General features: G+C 40.2%; 1 protein-coding gene across 1 annotated transcript in view; it reads right to left on the bottom strand.

Annotated features, from left to right (window-relative positions):
- LOC114645752 (sodium/potassium/calcium exchanger 3-like) overlaps window positions 1-24,701 on the bottom strand; it is a 406,374-nt gene that overhangs the window by 36,774 nt on the left and 344,899 nt on the right. The window contains exons 12-13 of the mRNA XM_051935338.1: window positions 19,422-19,689; window positions 3,006-3,172 (exon numbers count right to left, since the gene is read on the bottom strand). Coding sequence (XP_051791298.1) covers window positions 3,006-3,172; window positions 19,422-19,689 — 435 coding nt within the window. The remainder of the gene's footprint in view (window positions 1-3,005; window positions 3,173-19,421; window positions 19,690-24,701) is intronic.

Here is a 24,701-nt window from a genome sequence, read left to right as displayed (position 1 = left end):
AGGATCTCGCTACCAACCCTGAGAGGGCACTCCACCCTTTTCCGGCTGAGGACCATGGTCTCGGATTTGGAGGTGCTGATTCTCATCCCAGCCGCTTCACACTCGGCTGCGAACCGATCCAGAGAGAGCTGAAGATCACGGCCTGATGAAGCAAACAGGACAACATCATCTGCAAAAAGCAGTGACCCAATCCTGAGCCCACCAAACCGGACCCCCTCAACGCCCTGGCTGCACCTAGAAATTCTGTCCATAAAAGTTATGAACAGAATCGGTGACAAAGGGCAGCCCTGGTGGAGTCCAACTCTCACTGGAAACGGGTTCGACTTACTGCCGGCAATGCGGACCAAGCTCTGGCACCGATCGTACAGGGACCGAACAGTCCTTATCGGGGGGCCGGTACCCCATACTCTTGGAGTACCCCCCACAGGATTCCCCGAGGGACATGGTCAAATGCCTTTTCCAAGTCCACAAAACACATGTAGACTGGTTGGGCAAACTCCCATGTACCCTCCAGGACCCTGCTAAGGGTATAGAGCTGGTCCACTGTTCCGCGACCAGGACGAAAACCACACTGTTCCTCCTGAATCCGAGGCTCGACTATCCGACGGACCCTCCTCTCCAGGACCCCTGAATAGACTTTTCCAGGGAGGCTGAGGAGTGTGATCCCTCTGTAGTTGGAACATACCCTCCGATCCCCCTTCTGAAAGAGGGGGACCACCACCCCGGTCTGCCAATCCAGAGGCACTGTCCCTGATGTCCATGCGATGTTGCAGAGGCGTGTCAACCAAGACAGTCCTACAACATCCCGAGCCTTGAGGAACTCCGGGCGTATCTCATCCACCCCCGGGGCCCTGCCACCAAGGAGTTTTTTGACCACCTCGGTGACCTCAGTCCCAGAGATGGGGGAGCCCACCTCTGAGTCCCCAGGCTCTGCTTCCTCATTGGAAGGCATGTTAATGGGATTGAGGAGGTCTTCGAAGTACTCCCCCCCACCGACCCACAACGTCCCGAGTCGAGGTCAGCAGCGCACCATCCCCACCATATACAGTGTTGACACTGCACTGCTTCCCCTTCCTGAGACGCCGGATGGTGGACCAGAATCTCCTCGAAGCCATCCGAAAGTCGTTCTCCATGGCCTCCCCAAACTCCTCCCATGCCCGAGTTTTTGCCTCAGCAACCACCAAAGCCGCATTCCGCTTGGCCTGCCGGTACCTATCAGCTGCCTCCAGGGTCCCATAGGACAAAAGGGTCCTGTAGGACTCCTTCTTCAGCTTGACGGCATCCTTCACCGCCGGTGTCCACCAACGGGTTCGGGGATTGCCGCCACCACAGGCACCGACCACCTTACGGCCACAGCTCCGGTCAGCTGCCTCAACAATAGAGACACGGAACATGGCCCATTCGGACTCAATGTCCCTCCCTCGGGATGTGGTCGAAGTTCTGCCGGAGGTGGGAGTTGAAGCTACTTCTGACAGGGGGCTCTGCCAGACGTTCCCAGCAGACCCTCACAACACGTTTGGGCCTACCACGCCTGACCGGCATCCTCCCCCACCATCGAAGCCAACTCACCACCAGGTGTTGATCAGTTGACAGCTCCGCCCCTCTCTTCACCCGAGTGTCCAAGACATGTGGCCGCAAGTCCAACGACACGACCACAAAGTCAATCATCGAACTGAGGCCTAGGGTGTCCTGGTGCCAAGTGCACATATAAACACCCCTATGCTTGAACATGGTGTTCGTTATGGACAATCTGTGACGAGCACAGAAGTCCAATAACAAAACACCGCTCGGGTTCAGATCGGGGGGGCCATTCCTCCCAATCACGCCCTTCCAGGTCTCACTGTCATTGCCCACGTGAGCATTGAAGTCTCCCAGCAGAACGAGGGAGTCCCCAGAAGGTATGCCCTCTAGCACCCCCTCCAGGGACTCCAAAAAGGGTGGGTACTCCGAACTGCTGTTCGATGCATACGCACAAACAACAGTTAGGACCCGTCCCCCCACCCAAAGGCGAAGGGAGGCTACCCTCTCGTCCACCGGGGTAAACCCCAATGTACAGGCTCCAAGTCAGGGGGCAATAACTATACCCACACCCGCTCGGCGCCTCTCACCGGGGGCAACTCCAGAGTGGTACAGAGTCCAGCCCCTCTCAAGGAGATTGGTTCCAGAGTCCAAGCTGTGCGTCGAGGTGAGTCCGACTATATCTAGCCGGAACCTCTCAACTTCGCGCACTAGCTCAGGCTCCTTCCCCTTCAGAGAGGTGACATTCCACGTCCCAAGAGCCAGCTTCCGTAGCCGAGGATCGGACCGCCAAGGTCCCCGCCTTCGGCCCACCCAACTCACACTGCACCTCCTTGGCCCCTCCCATAGGTGGTGAGCCCATGGGAAGGGGGACCCATGTTGCCTCTTCGGGCTGTGCCCGGCCGAGCCCCATGGGTGCAGGCCCGGCCATCAGGCGCTCGCCATCGAGCCCCACCTCCAGGCCTGGCTCCAGAGTGGGGCCCCGGTGACCTGCGTCCGGGCAAGGGAAAACTCCATCCAAAATTGTTTTTCATCATAGGAGGTTTGTTTAACTGCTCTTTGTCTCATCCCTCACCTAGGACCAGTTTGCCTTGGGTGGCCCTACCAGGGGCATAAAGCCCCGGACAACAGAGCTCCTAGGATCATTGGGACACGCAAACCCCTCCACCACGATAAGGTGGGGGTTCTTAATAAGGTGCTTCTTCATAAATTACAAAAATCTATATTTTCATATAGACCAAAATATTACCTTTGTTTTGGGACACAGTTTTTGTTTTATAGTACATAATACTTACCCACCTTTAGCTTCTAGTTTCTTATTCAAGCATAGTTACTGTATAAATATGTCTATGCACTATGTGTTCTTTAGTGTTTCAGAGACCTTTCAGGTGTCTCACCCTTCCAACATTATTATTTAATTTACCTAATTGTAACTAATCGAGACTCTCAAAATACATGGTATATAACAAGAAAAGTTAGTGACTTACCATCCAGACCATTACATAGGAAAAGATAGCAATCCAGAGAGTGGACATACTAAAGGTGACCATAAACCACTTCTCCCAGCGTGGCTGATCGCAGTTTGGCACTGTACAGTACAAGAGACAACTAAAGGGCCAAGAAATTAGCCACTTCATCTTGGCACATGTCCCATCTATCAAAGAAAAAGCATGTTAACCATTAGTTGAATTGCCATATGACTTAAAAGATGATAATCAGGCTCTGCTTATAACCTCCAATTATCTTATTAATGCATATTTTGTATGTTTTATACATGATCAGGATAGGTTGCTTATTAAAAAAGTGTAGAAAACAAGGGAAGTTGTATGTCCGGTTAATGTCATGAAGCTAGAAATTCTAATAAACTGATGTTATATTTTAAATGTATTTGGTGCTCATATTGAGAGATAAAATAAGCACTAAGGTACAAAAAACACTTTGCAATATTGGAAAGAACCAGAAAGGCATTTATACTTGGAGCAGCCCATCCCGTTAACTGCCATTCCATCTATAGCTCCCCTCTTTATCATTTCATTATGAACAAAAGCCTACTTTTTAACAACTCATCAGTGGGATGAGTAGTTCTCCAGCATAAGAGGTTTACCAAGTGTCAGCTGTTCAGTATTGGGTCACTCCATGAACAGCCCTGCTTACTACAGATCTTACCCTCCACTTCTGCTTTCACATCTGGTAGCCGTCTATTAGCATTTTGTGGTCCAATATGGGAGTAATAAAGCATTTGATAACATTAATAATTGGTGAACAGAAATAAATTGAGTATACAGCAAGAGTACAGAGAGACAGTCTGGACAGAAATGTCAGGTTGTTGTTCATGTTGGGACACTAACTAAATCATTTAACTTGCTTATGCTGCATGTTGTAAAAATATATGTAAACAGCTATAAAGCATCTTGAACTTTGCTAGAGACAGCAGCAAGATATAAAATTCGAAAGGCTCATTTTCATAGTTTGACAGAACATCAAGCAACATATGTAATAAATTGTTATAAAATGAATTAATAATTCTATTCGGTTTTCATGTTTGGATATATGTAGCAGAAATAAATATTCCAAATTTAAGTAGGTCCCAGGATTATTTCTTGAAATTGTCAACTTAATTGCATTCTCAAAAACAACTTTGAAGATTAGTTAATGTTCCCTTTATACAAAATTTTGACAGCTTTCGAAATTAAAAGTTAATAAGTTCAAAACTGTATAACAACATTGATATTAACCTCTAACATGCATACACACCAGTAAACAGTAAAGGGAAGTTTGTAAAAAAAATGACACCCAGGGACAAAACCTACACAGTTCATTGATAAAAGTTATCAAATTAACAACATATGAATAGAAACCAGAAATAACAATTTGAAAATTATGCTTAGTACTTGACTCTCAAATCAGTTTCCCAATTTCAGGTATTATTTTTTATCATGCATGTTTTTTTTCATACATTGGTTATTGACTTTCACTGCACAAAAGAACCTCTACATCTGGACATTATTCAGGGAGTGGATGTAGAGGTGTTGCACTAATACAAGTACTTTGGGGTTCACATAAATGACAGGTTGGACTGGCCTCATAACACAGAGAAACTACTGTATATAAGAAAGCACAGCGTAGGCTGTTTTTTTCTTGGGAGACTGCATTCCTTTAATGTAGGTACTGACAACTTCACATCTTCTACAACTCTGTGATGGGCAGTGTGATTTACATAACAGTGTTGTGCTGGGCTGGTAACAACACTTCAAAACAGGGTCACTGAATCAACAAGCAAATTAAAAGGGAAGTCTCAGTTATGGGACACACTGTAGACACCTTAGAGGTGGTAGTGAAGGAGAGAATAAAAACAAAGCTGAGTGCCATTATGAAGAATATTGCACATCCTGTCTCTGACACTAACACTGAGGACTTTCAGCCAACAAATTATTCAGTATAAGCGTGTCAAGAAACAAACTGGGGATCCTTCATATGTATAATACCTCACTGTGTCTGTGACTGTCAAGTCAGAGTTTTTCATATCTTTTTACATTATCTTCCTTTTTAGTCATTCTGGTGTGTGTTCAGATCATAGTGTATGTGTTTATATATTATCTATCTATCTATGTACTGTAATTATTTATTTACAGAGCTTCTGTATGTATCTACTAATAGTTTACATTTGTTTATAGTTCTTATTCTGCATGTTTACTAGGAATGTGATGTTTGTGCCATGTGACCCATGACATCTGGGGTAGCCATGGCATATAAGATGGATTAAGCAAACATCTGAAATTTGAAATACCTATATCGAAAAACCTTCTGAGAGACTAGTGGTCTAGTAATTAAGAAATAAAGATTTATTTAAGAACAATTCTGGTATTGACTTTAGATTTTTAAAATTTAAATTCTGGTTTAATATTTTGTGAAAAAATATAATGATACTCAGTGTGAAGACCTGGCTAACAATTCTAACAGTCCTCTTGCTTTAGCTGTTCTAATGAGGTTAAAAATTTTATTTCTTATTGTCAAATAAGACATAATATTTAATTTGTGTGTGTGTTCTATTTTAGGATTATTTAGATAAAATGTAACCTTTAGGTCAATACACTGTATATTTAAACAGGAGTTAAGCAAAAGGTTTTGGAGAAAAGTAAATACAGACAGATAATAGGTAGTTATAACAGGCAATGATATCATTCTGCAGAAGACGATTTCCTACATGAGACGGTGAGGATGGACTACAAGGGGGAAGGGCCAAGGAGAGTGGCCAAGTTTTCAGAGGACATTGTGGGCCAAGTTTTGAGACCTCTTTAGGATAGGGGTAGGCTTTAGATCTCTTCCTCTTTTGAATGAGCAGCTAGACTGATGGGAATAAAAATGTGTTTTTGTATATGTGTTTTGAAATAGTGTTGCATTCTAGGGTGCAGTTATGCAAATGTAAGCCATGATATAAGAGAAGGCACTTCTATTAGCTTGAGACAGGTGCAGCATGTGTGAGGAGCATCAAGCTTTCAGAAGACAAAAGTATAGCGTCAACTACAAAATGAAAATACACCCTTAATAGAGAAGAGGAGAAAGGCTGCACAATTATGGCACATACTTTTACAGAATACTATTAACTTGATTAAGAAGAATGGACTCTTTAATTTACATGGTCATCTCCCTCTTGGTAGTACGTAAGCAAAGCTTAGCTTGAATTTTTCAAGTTGTACATTTTCTTCTAATTTTGACTTCTAGTATCTGATGCCTCATTTCCCTGCAAATAAAAATAAGTAATGATTACATTAAACTTCAAATTTTATCTCACTGAAACTTGCCTAGTTTATTGAAATCATCTGCCCTAAGTGATACATGTACCATATATACTCACTGTTTAAGTTCTCCCACGGATAAGTTGGGGCTTGATTTTACCGGTAATTTCTGGTATTTTTATAATGTCGGTCGTAAAAAGTCAAATGTGGAAAACACACGCTATTAGTCCAAGAGATTATGATATGCTAATACCCAACCGAGAGAGTAACCACGGAGCACACTGCCTTTTTTTGTATGTATTGAGTCTACGTGACCACACAGTAATACTCAAACTATTCCGAAGTGACGTTGCACTGTTTTGTGTTTTTTTGTATCTCACACCCTCATACACCTTTATTGTAAGAGCTTCCCTTATCTACGATGGAGTGTTCGATCAGAAGAAAATATGAAGCTGGTTTTAAATTAAAAGTAGTTGAAGTGGCGAAAGAAATTGGTAACTGCTCTGCTGCAATGAAATTCGATGTACAGTGTATTCGGAAAGTATTAACAGCGTATCACTTTTTCCACATTGTGTTATGTTACAGCCTTATTCCAAAATGGATTAAATTCATTTTTTTCCTCAGAATTCTACACAAAACACCCCATAATGACAACGTGAAAAAAGTTTACTTGAGATTTTTGCAAATTTATTAAAAATAAAAAAATTGAGAAAGCACATGTACATAAGTATGCACAGCCTTTGCTCAATACTTTGTCGATGCACCTTTGGCACCAATTACAGCCTCAAGTCTTTTTGAATATGATGCCACAAGCTTGGCACACCTATCCTTGGCCAGTTCGCCCATTCCTCTTTGCAGCACCTCTCAAGCTCCATCAGGTTGGATAGGAAGCGTCGTTGTACAGCCATTTTAAGATCTCTCCAGAGATGTTCAATCGGATTCAAGTCTGGGATCTGACTGGGCCACTCAAGGACATTCACTGAGTTGTCCTGAAGCCACTCCTTTGATATCTTGGCTGTGTACTTAGGGTCGTTGTTCTGCTGAAAGATGAACCGTCACCCCTAGTCTGAGGTCAAGAGTGCTCTGGAGCAGGTTTTCATCCAGGATGTCTCTGTACATTGCTGCAGTCATCTTTCCCTTTATCCTGACTAGTCTCCCAGTTCCTGCCACTGAAAAACATCCCCACAGCATGATGCTGCCACCACCATGCTTCACTGTAGGGATGATATTGGCCTGGTGATGAGCGGTGCCTGGTTTCCTCCAAACGTGATGCCTGGCATTCACACCAAAGAGTTCAATCTTTGTCTCATCAAACCAGAGAATTTTCTTTCTCATAGTCTGAGAGTCCTTCAGGTGCCTTTTGTCAAACCAAGTGCCTTTTAGCTGCCATGTGCCTTTTACTAAGGAGTGGCTTCCATCTGGCCACTCTACTATACAGGCCTGATTGGTGGATTGCTGCAGAGATGGTTGTCCTTCTGGAAGGTTCCCCTCTCTCCACAGAGGACCTCTGGAGCTCTGACAGAATGACCATCGGGTTCTTGATCACCTCCCTGACTAAGGCCCTTCTCCCCTGATCGCTCAGTTTAAATGGCCGGCCAGCTCTAGGAAGTTTCAAACTTCTTCCACTTACGGATGATGGAGGCCACTGTACTCAGTGGGACCTTCAAAGCAACAGAAATTTTTCTGTAACCTTCCCCAGATTTGTGCCTCGAGACAATCCTGTCTCGGCGGTCTACAGACAATTCCTTTGACTTCATGCTTGGTTTGTGCTCTGACATGAACTGTCAACTGTGGGACCTTATATAGATAGGTGTGTGCCTTTCCAAATCATGTCCATTCAACTGAATTTACCACAGGTGGACTCCAATTAAGCTGCAGAAACATCTCAAGGATGATCAGGGGAAACCGGATGTACCTGAGCTCAATTTTGAGCTTGATGGCAAAGGCTGTGAATACTTATGTACATGTGCTTTCTCACGGGCTGCACGGTGGCGCAGTGGGTAGCGCTGCTGCCTCGCAGTTGGGAGACCTGGGGACCTGGGTTCGATTCCCGGGTCCTCCCTGCGTGGAGTTTGCATGTTCTCCCCGTGTCTGTGTGGGTTTCCTCCGGGCGCTCCGGTTTCCTCCCACAGTCCAAAGACATGCAGGTTAGGTGGATTGGCGATTCTAAATTGGCCCTAGTGTGTGCTTGGTGTTTGTGTGTGTCCTGCTGTGGGTTGGCACCCTGCCCGGGATTGGTTCCTGCCTTGTGCCCTGTGTTGGCTGGGATTGGCTCCAGCAGACCCCCGTGACCCTGTGTTCGGATTCAGTGGGTTGGAAAATGGATGGATGGATGTGCTTTCTCAATTTTTTTATTTTTAATAAATTTGCAAAAATCTCAAGTAAACTTTTTTCATGTTGTCATTATGGGGTGTTGTGTGTAGAATTCTGAGGAAAAAAATGAATTTAATCCATTTTGGAATAAGGCTGTAACATAACTAAATGTGGAAAAAGTGATGCACTGTGAATACTTTCCGGATGCACTGTATCTGAGAAACTGGTGTGAGATTGGAGGAAGCAGGAAGATGTAAAGAAAAAAAATGTAAAGTGTCATATTTTTGAATGGGTGCATAAGTCGGGGTCTGATTTTATTATTGATTTTTCGGGTTTCACGACCTGACTTATATGCAAATAATATGGTAATTTCTTTCCGAGTAGCATATACCAGGTTTAAAAACAGTTTTTTTCCTACTGCCGTTCGTCTTTTAAATGAAGCATTTTAGTATTTTATTGTAGGCATTTTTAATTCAGAATTTTATGTATGTTCAATTTAGACTCTTATGCACTTTTAATTAGAAATTTTTATGCACCTCTAATCAGAATTTTTGTGCATCTTTAATCAGAATCTTTCTGCACTTTTAATTGAATGTAATTGATTTTAACTATGTGTTTTTATTAATGTCTTGTGCATCGTATTTTCGTTCTGCAGCACATCTTGGATGTTCTGCTGAATGACAAATAAAATTGAATTGATTGATTGATTGATTATAGAAGATACAGACTTCCTGAAAGGAAGTTCCCCGGCCTCTGTTAGATTAACTGTGTAGCCTTTTCAGGGGTAACTATACAGGAACTGAAGGATATATTAGTCCCTCTGGCCCCTGCTAAAGTATTGAAGATGAAGTAACCACCCTCGATCACTGCTAATGTGTTTGAAAGTGCTGAAGGATGTAGGTGTTCTGCAGAAGGTCCCTGCTAAGGTATTGAAGCTGAGGTAGCTGGCCTTTACTCTCTGTGATGAGAATGAGCTAAATGTAAAAGTATTGCAGGGTGTACATTATTTCATATAAGCACTACAATGTTAACCAAGGGGCGGCACGGTGGCGCAGTGGGTAGCGCTGCTGCCTCGCAGTTGGGACACCTGGGGACCTGGGTTCGATTCCCGGGTCCTCCCTGCGTGGAGTTTGCATGTTCTCCCCGTGTCTGCGTGGGTTTCCTCCGGGCGCTCCGGTTTCCTCCCACAGTCCAAAGGCATGCAGGTTAGGTGGATTGGCGATTCTAAATTGGCCCTAGTGTGTGCTTGGTGTGTGGGTGTGTTTGTGTGTGTCCTGCGGTGGGTTGGCACCCTGCCCAGGATTGGTTCCCTGCCTTGTGCCCTGTGTTGGCTGGGATTGGCTCCAGCAGACCCCCGTGACCCTGTGTTCGGATTCAGCAGGTTGGACAATGGATGGATGGATGGATGTTAACCAATATAAAATGAAGCTTAGAAGTTAAGATGCCTTTCCTGAACCCTTTTGTATGATAAAACACCTGTAAATTAAATGTGTGTTTATCTCTACTCCCAACTATTAACAATTTATTTGTTTGTGCATAGCTGTCTGTCTAGCCCGAACATAATATTGAGTAGGACTAAAAAGCTCTGGAAATTTTTTTTATTGAAATAAATTACTTTTGTCATTTTGCTATTATTTAGTGATCAGTGACAGGTTGGAGAAAACACTTGCAGGCATTGCCAAGTAGTGAATGCTATTATGAGGCATATGACATTATGTAGGCAGTTTTATGTTAATGTGAGTTTGCCACATAATATTTGTCTGATTTTGCTTAAAAATGTCAAACAAATCACAGCAGGAGAAATAAAAAAAAATTTCAAATAATTCCTGATAAACATTTTAGTTTTAAGAAAATATTGGAAATCCATTTTTAGCCTTGCTTGTTTAAAATGATTATACAGTTGTCTAGAAATTGATATATGCCATTGTATTCTTAATTTGACCTTCTGTTATGCATTGCTATGATATGTTATTTATTTATTTTTTAAAATACTTAGCTTAAAAAATTGAAATTGAAAGCAAAATACAGTAATATTTATGATAATAAACGTAAATGAACACATTGGGACCAGTCTAGAAAGAAGCATTTGATTCTGGCATGCTGAGGCAAGTTACATGTTTATAGGTCAGTGAAGAAACTGAACTGGATACTTTGTAACCAATTGGTTAATTGTGAGAGAAAGGACTCTGAAGACAATAAAACAGAAATCCTGAAGAACGTTTGGGAGAGCCTGACAGCTGAAAAAGTCATGTTATAACAAACTATAGAGAAAAGAAAGTCTGAACTGACAAGAATTGATTACATGGGTTCCTGTTGGTTGTTATTATTGAACATTAGCATTAAATTAGACTAAATGCTTATTTTAATTGTGTTTTATTTTCCTTTATTTGCAGAGGAGGGATGGTTATAGCTTAACTATATCACTATATTTAAAACTGAATTTCCAGGGAGCTTGCACCTCGTGTTTGATACATTTGCTTTTGCATTTGTTTGTGGACACGTCTGTTAAAGTCTGAAAATCCAAGACCTCTCTGGCCACCTAATACAGATGTTCATTGGAAACAATACATTGTAGTATATAAAGATACACTTATTATTTATTTGAGAAAGAAACTTGACTGGGAAGTTCAGAGAGTTTTAAAGGAGAAGACAAAACCAGAGTTGTTTAGACAGGGAGATGATTCTTAGTCAAATATTCAAAGCAAAGGTTGCAGATTACTAACAAATGAGTACTATCCAAAGACTTGTTTTTAGAAGAAAAACACGAAGTATGCAGCCATTAATTCCAAAGCTAGGATACCAAGTATATTGTTTCAGCATCTTAAACAAGGTCACACGATGACATTCCAAGTTAAGTATTTTCCTAACCAGCATTGCCATTTTCTAAGCTGGTTGTCTTCAGGGCAGCCATAACAAACTTAATTACTAATCATGTGGTCCTTGTGACCAATGATCTGTGACATAATTGTATTGTCACTATAAAAATGGCATTGCCTTGTGTCTAATCTTTGGATTAAAGACTCAAAAACAATCAGATTTATTGCAGTTAGTGAAACGCTAACTAGTTAATTTAGGAATTGAATTTCTTGGTTTTTTTCTAATTCTGAGTTGTGAATTTTGCTTTGATTAGAACTATTTGCCATGTTTAAACATCCTGGCTTTGTTTTTGGACATTTCTTCTGGACTTCCCTTTCATAGCACAATATTCCTGATTTTATAATTATGAGAAATTAATATTTTTTCCTAAGGCTTATTTTGTATATACAGTGTTTGTGTTTACAGATTCGCAGCAGCATGGTGCGGTGTAGTGGTTAAGGCTTTGGACTGTGCGGTTGTGGGTTCAAGTCCCCCTACTGACACTGTGTGGCCATGAGCAAGTCACTTGACCTGCTTGTGCTCCAATTGGAAAAGGAGAAGAAATGGAATCAATTGTATCATAAACGTTGTATCGTAAACATTACCTTGGATAAAGGTGTCACCCAAATAAGTAAATGTAAATATGGTTTCCCCACAAAGGCATTGGTATAGTTAATCATCCCATTAATACAATGTAAGGAGTGGATGACCTATATGTGGAGTGCCACCTGAGTGAAGAGAATCGAACTACAAAATATCCCATGGTAATTAGGAGTTCCCATTAATGCTTAATGTCGTATGAACAGTAAAATTTTATATTGGTATTTTGGCATATTCAATAAATCAGCTATGGAGAATTGTTTTTTTTAGGCTATGCATATCTTATGTAGATTAATCACAAAATACAGTACATGGATACACATTATGTAAGCAAAAGCCATACCACTTGTATTGAGTAAGCAACAAGCAGAGCACCCACTTTCTGTGACATACTCGCACTGAGATGTTGAGTGAAAGACCGATAAAGCTCTGCTGTTCTCCTCACCACATGTTGAACACTAACTCACTTTAAACAGTGCATTTCTTTCTGTGTGACCCCAATGACAAACTTCATGGCTGCTGGGAATTTAAGTCTTCTCAGTAGCTCTGTCACAGGTTTATCACAATGACAGGCTTGTGCTTATTTCGACAGAATTTCTTCAAAAATTTTTTTGCCAAAGTCACCCAATTGCTGCTTTATGAGAATATTTGCTTTATCTGGTTCTAAATGATTAACGTTTAACTTTACAGCAGGCGTCCTCTTCTAAAGTTGATGTTGAGGTTTTATGTCATGTGTCCAGTTTGTGTACCCACTCAATTTGACAAGGGCATTCTCTTCAATGCCCTAACCTAGCACTTTTCTGTGCTGTGTTGCCAAGTCTAATCTGGCAATGTGGAAACTTTCAGCACAGGGTGCTGTTAGAAAACCCTTCAGCAGTACAGATAATCTAGTACACCTTCTGACTGCATTCTTTTTTAAAAAAGCAATACATTTCTAACTAATTATTAAACACAATTTAAAACAATAAAAATATATTAAATTGACAAAACATAAGTACTCACTTTCAAGTAAGTTTATGATCCTTATTTTGTGCTGCTAAAAACAGGTGGGGCAACACCCTTGCACCCATAGTGGATAAGGCATTGCTAAATATATGTTTATTAATGTATAGCATATGCGTTTCAGTATACAGTGTAAGCTGATTATTATACAGTGTATGAATTTTAGTGCAGAATATATGTACTGTCAAGAATAAATCAAGACCTAAACAGTGCCTCTTTAAAGTCAAAACTGCTTCTAACAGGGCACAAACACACTGTAAGGGACAGCCGGTGTCCTTACCTGACCAGGACGCCCTCGAGGTGGAAGGACAGGGGGAGACAGCTTACATGGGGCTTTCTCTCCCCCAGGATATTAGATGGCAGCAAGCCCAGGCTCAAATCCCTGCATGGGTGCCCACAAGGCATGCCAGGTATTTTAGTCCTGGGTGACAGTCTTGGTGGGTCTCATGGGGGCCTGCCATGGGGAGCCGAGGGATTTGGGAGTCCCTACTCCATACGGCTCCAACCTCACCCGGAAGTGCTTCGGAGCTGTGGCAAAATATCACCAGAACCACTCCCAGGGATTAGATAAAAGAAGCTGCCTGCCTCACATCAATGAGGATGAAGCTTGTGTGGAGGAGTGAAGGAGGCAGTGGCAGAGAGAGAAAGAAGAGAAGAATTATAATTTTGCTTATGCATTACTTATACTTGTGGCTGTGGTAGGAAACACTTAAAGGCAAGAGTTTCCCACAAATAAAGACTCTTTACTCTTTTAACTTGTGTCCGAGCCTGCTTATGTGGGTGTTTGCGGAGCTGTAACACCCTTGGTGTCCACATTGAGAATAACAGGCAAGCGCTGGAGTACAATGATTAGTGAGAAATAAATCACTTAGTAAATGTAAATTAAACATTCAGCCAACACTGCAAATAGTGAAACCTCACACTGTCATGCTCCATGTTTGGAAAGCACGGATTGGCTGAAACTACAGTGGTTTGTACAGAAAGGGGAGTGGTCTTTATATGCATTCTGAAACTGGATAGTAAGATTTGTCATGTTATTATAACATATGATTCCATACAACTTGGGCCTCTTAATCAACACTTTATCTACACCAGAGGTTTTAAATATGGAATTCACCACAATTTGCAGTGAAACTTTTCAATTTTTTTAAAAGTATATATTACATTATAGCCCACTTAGGTAATATTTGTGAAAATGTTGAGATTTTTTTTTTTAACTAAGCAAGTATTTCCACTATCTGATAAATTACAGTACTTTATTCTATTGAAAGCTATCCAGTTAATAACACAGGTGCTTGCTCTAGTATTTTATAATACTAACAGTCCTTTAATTTTGAAAAATGTGCACATTTAATATGTAGTACTTCATTGTTTCTTGAAGCACCTCTGTGTTTAAAAAATATTGATTTCTCATTTTGATCTGTGCAAATACACTTTAAAATGTTACTTTGGTGCACACCTAGAGGTCACAGCCTACACTTTTAGCAACTCCTTTAGTTTAAGTTATGTCCTGAGAGCTTTCTAGTACAGTAATTTTGCTTTTATTTTATGGCTGCACATAAAACAGTTGCATTTTCATGTCTGGCTTATGCACAATGTACATTAATGTGTGAGTTTGTTTAGTCAAGTAGCAAAGAAGACTTTACTGTCAAAGCACTCAGGTGGTGCTTTGACAATGCAGATTTTTCGCTCTGGATAAAAAACATTTCAGTAAATGGATTAGATATTACAAATTCAAAAAGGGTTACATGTCTATAAATGCATACAGTGCTAGTGCAGCACTAAGAATTATAGCTTTTAATGGTACTTTTAAATGCCTCCGATCAAAAAAAAACATAACACTACAGAGACTGAAGACATTTTGTACTGTAATATTAAATTAAGAATACTGCAAGTACATTTTAAATTAGGTTTGTTTTTTTAATATCAATGATATCTATATATCTAAAAGCAACTTACTTGCTATTTCACCATCCATCATTTCCTATGAACAGTTACATTTTTTTCCAGCCAGTATTTTCAAAATCTATTTACTTCACACAGGAGTCTCCATGCACTTCCCTTTTTTGTGTGGGTTTTCCTCGTATATTGCTAAGTATGTACAAATTAACTTACTAGGAGATTCCAAACTGGGTCTGTGTAAATATGAGTGATGGAGTACGAATGAGTGCATCCTTTATGGACTGATTTCTGCCTATGCAGGGACAGGCTACGGACCTCCAACACTTTGAAACGGACAAGGTAATTCTAACAACATGTCATAGTATTTACTGAAATGGATAATATGGGTAGAAGATGGATTGATGGCTGGAGTGACTGCACACATTCAGGGCGCAGATCCATATTTGCATCCTAAGAATGTAGGGAGTGGATGACCTATACGTGGAGTGCCACCTGAGTGAAGAGAATCAAACTACAAATTAATTAATATAAAAAGGAATTCAACAACTTATGTTATTTAATAATTTTTGGGGATCAGGGTTTTTTTTTACCTAAAAAGACAAATAGCCAAATAAATAACTTACGAACAAAGGAAAGTTTAGCACTAATAAGCTTACAGATTACAGTAACTCTAGGCCCAAGTATTAAAAAAAATAACTTTAAGAAGTAGCACTGAATAAATCATTCTTACAAAGTAGAACAGAAGAGCTAAAAAAGTTAAAAAAAAAGTTACCCAAAGTTACCCAAATCAGGTAACACAATTAAGCCTGAGGCTTATGGGTAAAAAAGGATGTCACTGCAGTTAAAGTCCATGATTGGTTTAACAATTGTATTTGTAACAATCCGGTCCCAAAACCCGGTGAGCACATGTAACTTTACACATAACTTTAAAACGAGATCACACCAATGCAGACTGTCAACACAAAAAGATTTGTCAAAAGCGACAAGAGATCTGTCAACGATCTGTCAAAAAGAGCTCCGGTGTTGCTAATGTAGTGACATTAAAAAGCCTCACTGAGCCTGCAGCTCTGTAAAGCTCAAAGATCAGCAGTTCAGCCTGATGCAGTTAATTTGTTTTCCACAGTGTTAGAGGAAATAAAGTGTCTGATGTTAAACATGCCATTTGCAGGCCCTGCCAAATGAAAAGCAAGTGGACTAGCAAGATTACAAATGTAACAGCTAACTTCACAAGGCCTCAACTAATGCAAAGGTAAGACCAGAGTGAGTCGTGGTGTGGGGTGACAGGATGACGGCGTGAGGTGAGAGGATGGTGATTGCCTCAGGCTGCACTTTGGTCAGGGTAGCATTTTCATGCAAAATTATTGCAAAAAAAAAAAAGAAAGTTAACTGTGAACTGTAAGAGTTACATACAAATCAAGTGCCTAATTTACACAGTGCTTTTAGAAATTGCAGAAATATTTTCACTTTAAATATTTAAAATACCTGAAAAACTGCAATCTGCAGCCTTTTTATCACATTTCAAGTGTCCAGCATCAAAATGGCACATGCATATTTTGAAGCTAAATGTCATTTACTGATACTGACACTCACTTTCTTCATATTTCATGTATTGCATTGTGTGTACTGTACACTGATTATCATTCTGCAGAATTTTCTTAAATTCTGGAATGTTTTTAAGGAGTCAGTCACAGGCGCAATGGCCATAAAGCCTGGATTATACTTACCAGCGTGAAGCCAGAGTGCACAGGTGTGCTGAGCTCCGTGTTCCAGGAACCCCTCCAACTTTCTTGTTATACCTTTGAAATCCGAGAAGTCAGGTGAAGGCAGGTGGAGCCTCCCATGGCATTATAAATATGGCCTTGCAGATGATAACAGGGGTAACTGGAAAAGGCACACGACATACGGCATCGGGAACACTACCAGAGTGGAAGAACCTGCCTAGAGAAGCGACTGTTGTTTTTACAGGGCATTTGCAAGTTTGATTCTGCTAAAACACTGCTGTAAATTATTTGTCGTGGAATAATCGTGCCCGTTATTGAGTTTAACTTCCATTTGGTTTGTATCTCAGTCTCTCCATCTCAGTGTTTGTTGCAATATATTTGGGTCAAATGGAAGTGGTGAAGAATTTATATATTAGTGCTTCTTTATTTTATTTGAAGGAAAAAAAAATCATATGATCATGTCTGACATACACAACAAAGAAAATTACAAACAATAAGGTCAAATTTAAAAAAACAGAATTTAACCCCCCCATCTGACAGAAAGAGAGGAAAGCCAAGTGAAAAGCTTCTGCAAAACTTTATAAATGACAAAGAAGGGGATTTCCTTTTCCCCAATATAAATGCTTATTCTATTTTTTTTATTAGATCTTGCCATATTTTTAAAAAAGGTTGTGAACAGATCCTCTAAGTGAGAATTTGATTTTTTCCAGTTTCAAATAGTATAGAACATCAGTTACCTTCTGACTTAAAACAGGAAAGCTGGGATTCTTCCAAATAGTGGAAAAGTTGTGTTGATGGGAAGTTATATTTGAAGCGTAATTGTTCATAAGATGCAAAGTCATTATCTATGTACAGTTCTGTAAGAATTTTAATCCTGGATGTTTTCCAAACTAAATACTGTGTAGGTCTGAGAGGGTAGGAAAAGGTGATCATCATGTAGAAGTGCAACAGATAAAAACTTCTCTGCCTTAAAGTGTTTCCTGCATTGGTTCCATATTCTGAGTAATTGATGAACAATTTGGATTATTAGTAGTATTATCAGTAGTACTGTTTTAATGCCTGTTTTGTGTGTTTTATTGATATTAAGCTAACCCTTTTCATTTTTGTTTCATAATTTCTCCAAGAATAATATTAGTTAATTATAATGTTGTCCATTGTTCCAAGGATGTACTGTATTGTGGGATATTTATTATCCCTGCATTGCAACACATATTGTATGTTGTTTAAGTGAAGATATGGGGTGGGGGGCAGAGACAAAAATGTACCTGGCCTTAGGAATTATTTAATGCACCAGCCCCGAGAGACACTATGGGCAGATGTGCATGTTTAATACTGTAATGTCAGATTCTCAGTTTAAAGCGGAGACTGCTCAGATACTTTAAGTCCATTTACACAATTAAAAAAATGTTTAAATGGGATGAGTTAACTGTCTTAGAGGTTGTTCTTACTGGTTCTAACAGATTGACACATTTTTCCCAATAAGCAATTATGCCAATTAATTGGGGTTTTTAATTTTTTTTAGTAAAATAAGATAGGAAATAATAAATTGCCATATATCTACTCTCTATATATAAAATTGTAAGCCTAAAAGTGCAACAATTTTGTGCAATGATTTTATGTGACGTTTTTATGCCATGTTTTTTGTCACGCTTTAAATCAGGCTTATTTTAAAACCTACATATATATGCTTGGCATCATTCTTTTCAGAATTTATTAAACTTTAATGTGATGTTGTTAGAATTTCAGATTCTTATTCTGTTTTTAAATTATAAACTAAAAAATATCAAGAACTCACATCCCGCGAGAGAAGACTTTGTGCCAAGAGATTTAACCACGCCCGGGGTCGGAAATAAAAGACAAAGAGTAGGACAGCTGCTGCACAGGCTTTTAAATGTTCGATATACCGTGCGAGATGCAGATCGCACGGCATGGAACTGCATGGCATGGCAGCAAGCCAGCACCAGCAAGCCAGCAGCTGATCGAGCAAAGAAGAGATAAAAAAAAACTGTATTTGTTTCCCATTATATCACCATTTAAGAGGGGGTTTCAGAGGAGCGACCGCGTCTCCTTGTGGTGTGTTCAGCCCCCCTCTTCACAACGCGAGTGGCAGAGATGTGAAGTGGCTGGCACATAGCACAGGACGGTTGGGGATTTGGCGAGCGAAGTGAGCAGGGGGCGAACCCCCTAGTAGGAGAATAAAATCACAATACTCATTATACAGAAAATTTACAATTTTGCAATATTATCACATTGTCAGCCAAATATAGTACTGTAGTATTGACAATACTGCCTGATGGTGTTCCTGGGAGTTCTCACTCCTGTTCTTAAGAGTCTTATTGTTCAAAAAGCCAGTTGTACACATAAAGGTGGAAACTACATGTGCATGCTTAGAGGAAATAAAACTTTGAAGATTCACCACCTTGAGAATAGGTCAGACCCAAAACTTTATCTTACATGTGCCAATTAGAATATCTTTGTCAGTTCTTTTTTGTTAGGCGTAAGGCTGGTAGTATCTCTACTGCACAATTCAGAAATATCAGTATAGAAAAATAAAATAGACTATATATGGCACCATTTTATTTTATTTCTGCTTACTCTGGCAAGTACATTTTATAGAAACAATCCTATGCGTTTACTTGTTTACTACACTATATAGTCAAATAATACATACATCTCTTTAGGAATGTGATAAAAGGCTTTGAGGAAGTTTACCGTTTAAAAAGTAGAAAGTAACATAAATGATTTTTTTTTTAAAGGAAATGGCTAGAGTTACCTGGCATCTGAAATGGTAAAAAGGGCGAACTTTCCTCCTCCTCCTCTTCTACTGCTGCTGTGCTCCCTCTTCGTCTCTCCTCATCTTCATTCTCTTCTTGCTCTTCTCTTTGCCCTCTCTGTTCCTCTAAAAGCTGCCTCTCATTTTCCATTGGTCCACCATTTTCCAACGGCCATGTATCAGCCATGCTTGCTTTCACTGGGGTGTCAGTACCGCCACCACTGCCACTGCTGCCTCCAGGGCTACGGTTTCTAATCAGCCGTTGTCTCTGTATGTGAAAGGCCAACAAACACTGGGATGCTCAAGCTGCTGTACATGGGTATGAATTATAATTTTGTCACAAGCATCAGGAACCCTTCACAATATTAGTTACCTTATCTGCATCAACCTTTGTAGCATCTACAAGTGCACAGATTTTTTGGGTTGTGTCAAAGGAAAATTTAAAACTGAACTAATATAATTGGTGATTAGGAAGAGACACAGTTATTAGTCATCATTTACTGTTTGTAGGTTTTCATTTATCAATTAATATGCAAAATACAAACTAACTGCAACCACGTAAATCTTTAAATGCTTCGGTTCACAACTCAAGCGTTTTGAGAAGCTACATACAAAGTTTTACATTTTTTCCTAACAGATTAACCAAATCCATGTTAGCTTCACTGCTTTTCAGTCATAACCAATGACACTACGTTTCCAGGCATTGTGTTGTCTTTGCAAACATAATGGACATTATCATTACACTAGATTTAGTATGGTGCATATATTTACTCCATTCCAAGTATGTTTATTGATTTTTATGTTTATTTTATTTATTTATTTTTTTTTATATTATGGTTTTGTGAAATACCTTTTGGAGAGTGGTCAGAATAGTGTTAATGCCTCATAGCCCCAGATACACTCTGGGTGGCCTTTGCATGTTCTCCCTGTGTTTCCATAGGTTTTTCTGCATGGACTTCACCCTCCTGCTTTCCAAAGTAATACATATTTGGTTAATTCGAAACAATGAAATTATTCCAAGTGTGGGTGTGTGTATGATGAACTGATGTCCCATGTAGGACTGCTCTTTACCTTCTGCCTGATGCTACTGGAAATGCTCCAGCCACATTGACCATAAACCGGTTTAAGTAGGTTTCATAATAGATGAATGAGCAGATTTAAAAAAAATGCTCACTGTGAAAAACACACTGTAGATTAAAGACTGAAAGGCTGATTGAAACAGAAAGACTCTTAATCTAATTAAACGGTTGGGTAATTTAAAAATCTGAAAACCCAAGAAGAAGACTGAACAGTAGGATCTGTATGCATACAGTAAATCTCTGAAAAGCCAGCAAGTATTCCTTTTGATATGATCAGTATGATATATAGGGTATGGAGTACAACAATGCAGACAAGGAAACTGATTTTATGATTTTCCTCACATGACATCAGCTCATATGCAAAATTAATCCAACACAAATCTACAATAAAAGGCAATGTGTGATACTAGGCTGGTAAACCATTTTTCACATAGACATTAAAGAAATGGGTGTAATTATTGTTTGCACATGGTTATAATGTCTTAACTTTATACTCTCTTATTACTCTACTTAATAACTGTAAGCCCAAATTGCCCTGATCTCCAAGCATTGATCTTCAACACACTGATCTGTTTCATCAGAAATACAGCATCTCCTGGTAGCATAGACATTTGGTAGTTTCCTAATGTTGCATCATAAAACCAAATAATGCATGGTAGAGCTGATGGCTCACAGTTCCAGAAGGCTTCACTGTGATATTTTCCTGTAATTTGACTCTCACATTCTGCAGCAGTTTGTATCACGTTAACTGGCAGCACCGAACTGACTCAATATAAATGAGTGTGGTTGTTCAGTGTTCCCTGCACTCCATCCACAGATGTTGTGTGCCTTTTACCTGATAGAATCAACCCCGAATTACCGTAGCTGGTTTGAAAATAGACAATTGCAATATTGCATGTTAGAAAATAGAGTTCCAGAGTGGACTACCCAGTTAATTGGTGGGGTTACAGTTCAGAGGATTGCTCACAGCACGAGCAATTTCCATCAGCTGTATAAACTAATGTACACTGCACTTGTGAGCTTACCACAGGTTTTGATATGAACAATTTGTTACAACTCTTTTGATTGGTATATAAACTGCTCAAAAAATTTAAAGGAACACTTTGAAAACATATCAGATCTCAATTGGAAAAAATCCTGCTGGATATCTATACTGATATGCACTGGGTTATGTGTTAGGAATGAAAGGATGCCTCATCGTTTGATGGAAATGAAAATTATCAACCTACAAAGTGCTAAATTCAAAGACACCCCAAATATCAAAGTGAAAACATGATGCGGCAGGCTAGTCCATTTTGCCGAAATTTCATTGCAGCAACTCAAACTCAGTAGTTTGTGTGGCCCCCACGTGCTTGTATGCATGCCTGACAACGTTGGGGGGGCATGCTCCTAATGAGACGACGTATGGTGTCCTAGGGGATCTCCTCCCATATCTGGACCAGGGCATCACTGAGCTCCTGGACAATCTGAGGTGCAACCTGGTAGCATCGGATGGACCGAAACATAATGTCCAGAGGTGTTCTATTGGATTTAGGTCAGGCAAGTGTGGGGGACAGTTAATGGTATCAATTCCTTCATCCTCCCGGAACTGCCTGCATACTCTCGCCACATTATCGTGCATCAGGACCTACTGCACCAGCATAGGGTCCAACAATTAGTCCAAGGATTTCATCGAGATACCTAATGGCAGTCAAGGTGCTATTGTCTAGTCTGTAGAGGTCTGTGCATCCCTCCATGGATATGCCTCCCCAGACTATCACTGACCCACCACCAAACTGATCATGCCGAACGATGTTACAGGCAGCACAACATTCTTCACATCTTCTCCAGACCCTTTCATGTCTGTCACATGTGCTCAGGGTGAACCTGCTCTCATCTGTGAAAAGCACAGGGCGCCAGTGGTGGACCTGCCAATTCTGGTATTCTGTAGCAAATACCAATCGAGCTCCACGGTCCCGGGCAGTGAGAACATGGCCCACTAGAGGACATTGGGCCCTCAGGTCACCCTCATGAATTTTGTTTCTGATTGTTTGGTCAGGGACATTCACACCAGTGGCTTGCTGGAGGTCATTTTATAGGGCTCTGGCAGGGCTCTTCCTGTTCCTCCTTGCCCAAAGGAGCAAATACCGGTCCTGCCGATGGGTTAAGGACCTTCTATGGCCCTGTCCAGCTCTCCTAGAGTAACTGCTTGTCTCCTAGAATCTCCTCCATGCCCTTGAGACTGTGCTGAGAGACATAGCAAACCTTCACGTATTGGCACGTATTGATGTGTCATCCTGGAGAAGCTGGACTACCTATGCAACCTCTGCAGGGTCCAGGTATTGCCTCATGTTATCAGTAGTGACACTGACTGTAGCCAAATGCAAAACTAGTGAAAAAACAGTCAGAAAAGATGAGGAGGGAAAAATGTCAGTGGCCTCCATCTGTTAAACCATTCCTGTTTTGGGAGTCGTCTCATTGCTGCCCCTCTGGTGCACCTGTTGTTAATTTCATTAACACCAAAGCAGCTGAAACTGATTAACAACCCCCTCTGCTATTTAACTGACCAGATAAATAGCCCAGAAGTTTCATTGACTTGATGCTATACTCTGATTTAAAAGTGTTCCTTTAATTTTTTTGAGCAGTATATATTATTTTGTCCGATTCTCTCATGTTCCTTTCTATAATAAAAATAAAATGTGTTTAATTTAAGGCAGTAAGGAATATCATAGATGGTCTCTAAATATTATTTCACATTACTATCCTATTAACTACCAAGCAGCAGATGGCAACGTTGACAGTCTAGGCAAGTTAGATCATTTAAAGAGACTGATGGTCAAAACAAGGACATATAGTGCACATCAGTTTCTGCCCATTTTAATCCTATATGTTTCAGTATGCCAGAGTGTCAAACAAGTTGGTAATTTTAGAAATTAATACAAAGCATATGTTCACAACCAGGGCAAAACCATGGATGGGCGCACACATACATAAACACACGCTCACCTACACACTTTAAAAACACTGAAAACAGAGTATTCAGTAGTAAAAGCCACAGTCAGCAAAAGTCAAGTAAGAGCAAGATCTGTATAAGAAAAAGAATTGGAAGGTCACAGATAGAAACCCCACAAAGCCAGAGGACTGGAGCAAGAGAAGATCCAAACAACTCTGATGAGCAGAGGAGAGTTAAACAATTTGTGTGAAACTAAATTTGCATTGAAACTAAGAGTTACACTTTATAAAATGGTGTTTCACAAACAGCCAAAGTTCATGCCATTATCACATATATTTTCAGCTCATCTGTAACCTTTCTCTCCATGTGCAAAAGCATGGGGTAATAATTTTGGTGCAGAGTGTGGACAGCTGCATGTATCTGCAAGCACTTTAGGAGAATTTTACCACTGCTAAAATCCACTGTCCTGGTGTGCTTGGCTACAAACAAATCACTGGAAGGATCCTGCCTTGGATCAGTTTATGGAGTTGGGGAAAGTGAGTACCGGATGGTGTTACCTCTGAACCAAAATGAGCGGTGTGAGTTAGAATTGGTGACGTGAATATGTTGCAGAAAGGCTGTGAGCCGCATGGAAGGAGCTGTGGGAGGCTGGGGCAGTGGCAGCAGCATTGGAAGAAGACAGCTTTTTTCACTATGGAATAACCCATAGGGAGAAATATTCCTTACTTTAAATTACAATTTTGTAATACTCATTTTAGTGAGGTTCCCATGCAACATGAATTTAGGATCAATTTTGCAAAACTATATGTTAAACAAATCCCTTCTATTTCACTCATCACTACTTATGAACATTCATTTCTTGAATACCTTGGATCAACAGAACCTTCTGTGAATGTTTATATTTCAGCAGATGACCACCCCATGAATCAAGATTAAATTCTTTTAAAAGGTTTTGTTGAAAAAAAATTGGCTCAAAAAAATTAAATTGTCTGAACAATAATACTTTCCAGGAAAAAATATCTCTAAAATACAAGTTCTCCCAAAAGGGCCAAACAGCGGCTAAATGTAGTCAAAACATCACGGCATGAACTGAAGAACACAAAGGCTGCTGCTGCAGTATTAAAGAAAATGATAATGCTGATGCTTATATCATGTACTTTACAATCATGTCTATTTTTGTCAGCTTTGACTGTAAAGGTGCAGAAATGTATTGAATTTATTGAATTAGTGCAGGAATGGATGAATCCTTATGCTGAATTATTTCTGTAA

This window comes from Erpetoichthys calabaricus, chromosome 1 (genome assembly GCF_900747795.2).
Source record: "Erpetoichthys calabaricus chromosome 1, fErpCal1.3, whole genome shotgun sequence".
In the NCBI taxonomy this organism is placed as follows: Eukaryota; Metazoa; Chordata; class Cladistia; order Polypteriformes; family Polypteridae; genus Erpetoichthys; species Erpetoichthys calabaricus.
Note: the sequence above shows the minus strand (reverse complement) of the source record. Positions and strands in the feature narration are given on the sequence as shown.